Source organism: Ixodes scapularis, unplaced genomic scaffold (assembly GCF_016920785.2).
Source record: "Ixodes scapularis isolate PalLabHiFi unplaced genomic scaffold, ASM1692078v2 ptg000972l_1__unscaffolded, whole genome shotgun sequence".
NCBI classification, from domain to species: domain Eukaryota; kingdom Metazoa; phylum Arthropoda; class Arachnida; order Ixodida; family Ixodidae; genus Ixodes; species Ixodes scapularis.
Window position 1 is genome coordinate 407,732 of NW_024610076.1, and position 4,922 is coordinate 412,653.

At 53.3% G+C, this 4,922-nt stretch overlaps 1 protein-coding gene across 1 annotated transcript; it reads left to right on the forward strand.

The window, feature by feature from the left end:
- The first annotated feature begins 669 nt into the window (after window positions 1-669).
- Window positions 670-2,560, forward strand: LOC120841577. The gene is given in 2 exon segments (XM_042288041.1): window positions 670-2,115; window positions 2,117-2,560. Coding segments are annotated over 2 exon segments (1,890 nt in total).
- Window positions 2,561-4,922: the final 2,362 nt, after the last annotated feature.

Sequence of the window (4,922 nt, forward strand, 5' to 3'; positions counted from 1 at the left end):
AACGAAGAGTATGAAGCGGATTTTACACAGTGGGAAATGGAGGCAGCGATCGAAAAGGGCAACGAGCGAAGCGCGGCGGGGCCTGACGGGATCACTAATTCCATGCTCAAGAACCTCCCGGAGGCGGTCAAGAGAGATCTGCTGAAATTAATCAATGACCACTGGCGCGAGGGCACCATCCCAGATAGCTGGAAACTGTCCTGGGTGTGCCCCATCCCGAAACCAGGCAAGAAGCCCGACTGCGCGAGCAACATGCGCCCCATCTCGCTCACTTCTGTCCTGTGCAAACTGATGGAGCGCATGGTGCTTGCACGGATCGACTGGATAATCGAGCAGAAGAGGGAGCTGTTACACCCTGCTCAGACAGGATTCCGCAAAAATCTAGGCACACAGGACAGTCTAATACTGGTTCGAAAGTACTTAATGAACCGGCCGACGCAATGCCACCGCCAACTCCTGGTGGCAGTGGACATCAAGAAAGCCTTCGACACCCTGCCTCACACCACAGTCATCGACACGACTCGCAAGCTAGGGGTGCGAGGCAGGCCACTGAACTTCATCAAGTCTTTTCTGAGCGGACGCAAATACCTGGTGAAAACTGGCAAGCACAGGGGTAGTACAGAGAAATCCAACGAGATTGGCGTGCCGCAAGGATCAGTGTTGTCGCCGATGCTATTCAACCTGGCGATGGCACCCCTCTTATGGAGACTCGCCGCCGTTCCGGACCTAGCATTCACGGTCTACGCGGACGACATCACTGTGTGGACGATGGGAAGTGACAGCGCGCCTCTTCCTGAGACGACGATCCAACGGGCCCTCGACGTGGTGAGCGATTTCTTGACAGAGAGCGGCCTTCGTCCATCGCCCGAGAAGACCAGATATATGGCCTTTGGGAAAGACTGGGACAAGGTCGACGCTGACCTGCGCTTTAACGGGCAGCTTATCCAAAAGGCGACAGAGCACTCCATCTTAGGAGTGAGCATTCACTCGGGCGGCGACCCTACCATCTGGATTGAGCGAATGCGAACTACCTGGAAGGAAGGGCTCTTGATCGTGCGACGACTAGCGACACGAGTCGGGGGTCTCGGAGAAAGGTTAGCGAGGACCGTAGTACAAGCCGCCCTGATATCCAAAATATCCTACGGCCTTCGTTTCTACAAACTCAACACCACTCAAAGGTCCAAACTGGAAACACTAATGAATGACGCGCGACGCTGCGTCTCGGGCCTGCCGAAGTGTACGCGCCTGGAATTACTACACGAAGCCGTCCCTATGCTCTCCTTGGGAGAGATCGAACGGCATCAGGAGTGGATGTATGCTGCCAAACTAACACATACCCGTCAGGGCAGGGCCATAGCAGAACTCATGCCCTCATGGAGCTCTCTGTGTGCAACAACAACTCCACCACCGATACCGGATCCCATCCCACCGTGGCAGAAGACAACGGTCACCCCAGCCAGGCCGATCCCAAGAAGGATGAACTCGGCGACAAACATCGGCAGAAGGCGCAAATTTTCTCGCCGGCACGAGCAGAAGAACGGAGGTGACGACGAGCTTTATGCGTACGCTGACGCAGCATTCAAATATGGAGTGGCGGCCACGGCGGCGTGGCATTATGAGAAGACAACGAAAAGCACGGAGCTGCAGCGATGCGGATCTGCGCAGGAAGCGGAAGTCAGAGCCGTACTTGAAGCCATCAAAGACGCGGCCGCGACATCGAGCGACAAATTCCGCACACTGCGCGTCTTCACGGACTCCCAGGCCACCGTGAGAGCGCTCGGGACGCAAGTCATGGCACACGGAGCAGTCGGAGAAATATTCCGGTTGGCGCAAAACCTGGAACGGCGCGACCTAAACCCGCTCACCATCAGGGTGGAGTGGATTCCCGGTCACGCGGGCATCGCCGGCAACGAGAGGGCGCACCGGGCGGCGATCGAAGAGCTTAATCGTATCGACCTTCGACGCCAGGACCCGGGGCCAGCCCCCTCTGTGGAACCGCCACCGCCCGCCTTCAACTTGTACGACCCCGAGGGAACCATCCTCAACATCAAATTAGCATACAAGAAAATTGAGCGGACCAAACTCAACGCCAGAGGCGAGCCCCCCGAAGCGACCATGAATTCCTTCGGGAACCTTCCGACGGCACGAGACAGTCACCCTCCGAAGGCTAAGGGCCCAAGCCGGCATCACGCCGGCCCGCACCCAGCGATGGGAGCGAGCGGCCCGTGAGAGGAAGACGAAACTCGCCAACGCTTCAACGGCAGTAGACCACGATTATAGTCTATTGTCAAAGAAGCAAAGGCAAGAAGAAGAAGCCTGCTCCGAAGGCTGCATCTACTGCAGAAATCGAGACGTCAAGTGCGACGAATGTCATCTGATCTGGCACTGTCCGATTTTTAATGAAGAAAGGACGAAAGCCCTGAACACGCTAGAACAACAACACCACCCTACGTGCTTCGAAACCTGGTGTAAACCAGTGGGAGACAAAGACATGCGTGTCGCGGTCCTGTCCGGTCTGCTCGGATTTCTGAGTGAGACCGGCTTGGACATTCATATCTAGGGGGTCTATACCCCAAGCGGCGGGACCACAGCTATACTATTACTTGTAAATTTCGAATGTCCCGCCTATCCATCCATTTTTAAACTTGCTCCAACAAATTGACTGGTGAAATTTTCACCTATCAATAAACGTCTTCAACAACAACAACAACGACTATTGTGCCGGCAGCCGGCACAATAGCCCGGGGAAAAAAATGCCGGCAGTTTCGGATGGCGCGTGTATCAGTGCCCTATTGAAAAAGGCCAATATGAACTCGGCTTATTGGAAATATTGTATTCCAATGAAGTTGATGGAAACCAATAAAAACTTATTGTTATCCGATTAACCCAATACGCACGATGGGAATTCATATCGGAGCACAATATCCCGATATAGTATCTGGTTATTGGTATACAACAGGATATTGGAGCACAATATCCCGATATAACTTGCGGTTATTGGTATACAACACGATATCGAAGCACAATATCCCGACAGAACTTACGGTTATTGGAATAGAATACGACACCGCGTGCATATTGGTGACCGACATGGACATACTGCGCGGCCACACGATATATAAATATCGGTCGTCGATCACGGGCCCAAAGGAGAATACAATATCGCGTGGATAAATCTCAGAACGAATTCCAAGTTACCAACATGAATTACGTCGGCATATACCGCGGACTAAGAGGATACGTAACACAGTATTGATCGCCCGTGAAGCAACATGTGGATATCGGTACGCCCACATATACGACATCGCCTGAATGATATTGTAGAACAGCAGGCGTTACCATACGGCAATACGAGAGAGAACGATACTGGAGGTGGATACACACAGAACACAAACGTTCCGCGTTGCAAACACATTCACATTGATCGAAAGCGCAAGTGTACGTACGGCACACAGTACACACAGCCTCGAGCGCTTGAAATGCTGGACAACCACCAAACCATTCAGAATAACTAGCTGGGACACCCGCGACCTACCTTTCAATGAGAAAGCCCAATAACGACGTGCTCATTGGAGTGATCGTTTTCATACAAATGTTTATTGCAGTTTTAATACAACAAAAGTTAGGTTACCGATGTTGGAACCCAAATCGAACGCGATACGTGACAATGTCAGTTCGCACGATAAAATAATGAGGATTAATGGGCTTGACAGGTCACGTGCTTCTTACCCGCACATTTATCGATATTGACCCACCTTTCTGGGTAATCCTACGTCGTACACAAAATCCACAACCACACACGGGCACATTTCACCCACCACTCTTCGTCGCCTGTTTCGCAAGATTCACACACTGTAAAAAACGACGGGAAAAATACGTGCATTTGCGCCATCAAACGATACGTTACAGACTCGTTTTATGCGAAAAGTTTCCATCGTCAACCCGCTCGCGAAAGCTCGAGCGCTCGAGCTTCGGAGGCAGTGGGCGCGTTAAGTTAGTGAGCTCCAGACTCCGAACATCTGCGCACGAGCGCGCGGGTTCGGAGCGTAGCTTAACGGCGCACTTTAGTACCGAGGCGCCATCTGACGCCTATTTTTTTAACGTTTCCGGTTCCGGCTTTCTGGCGCGCGTAAACATGGCTCCCGTCTCGTCGAAAAAGTTTTTCTTCGACGACGAGTTAGATGAAATAAGTGCGCGGAGACGGCGGCAACAGCAAGAGCTTGTATTTGTGCTGCACGCTGTTGGTGCGGCGATTAAAGGTACGCCGAACGCCCCCTGAATCCCCAAAAGCCTTAAAGAATGACGGCTGAATGGCCGAATTCATTGGCTCGCCTGATTGTGAAATCGCGGTAAGGTACTACATGAAGAACTTCGACAAGCATTTGAAGGATGTATGCATACCTTTCTACACCAGCACCATGCTTTTTTTATTTTTCACGATGACGGAACGATTGCACGAGCTGCCAAGCGATCGCCGTCGAAGTATCCACGCATCCAAGCAGGCGCGACTTGCGCGTCCGAGGGAGTCCCTAAAAGCTTCGGCGCAAGCAGGAACGACGCCGAGAGCTCCGAGCACTGCATGGCAGCGCAGAACGAGCAGCTCCTACCCACGACCAGGCCTACCTCGGTACCGTTCCTGGCTAGGCCGGAGCCTTTGGGCCGCGGGGTTCAGTTGGTGCGGTTGCGGTCGGCGAGGTTTGGCGAGGCGAGCTCGGTGGCATTTTCGGAGCGTTCGGAAGCGAACTCGCTCGCCAAGGATTGCGCACACCCGACGCCTCTGGTCCAGAGTGTCCCGACGGCCCGGCCCGGAGCCCAAAACGCTTGGGGTTTTGATGTTTCTTCCGTCTCGTGCGAGACCACCGCGTGAAACCACCTCGAGGAACCGCGAGACTGGCCGTGAGAGCGGAAACGTCGTCATTACA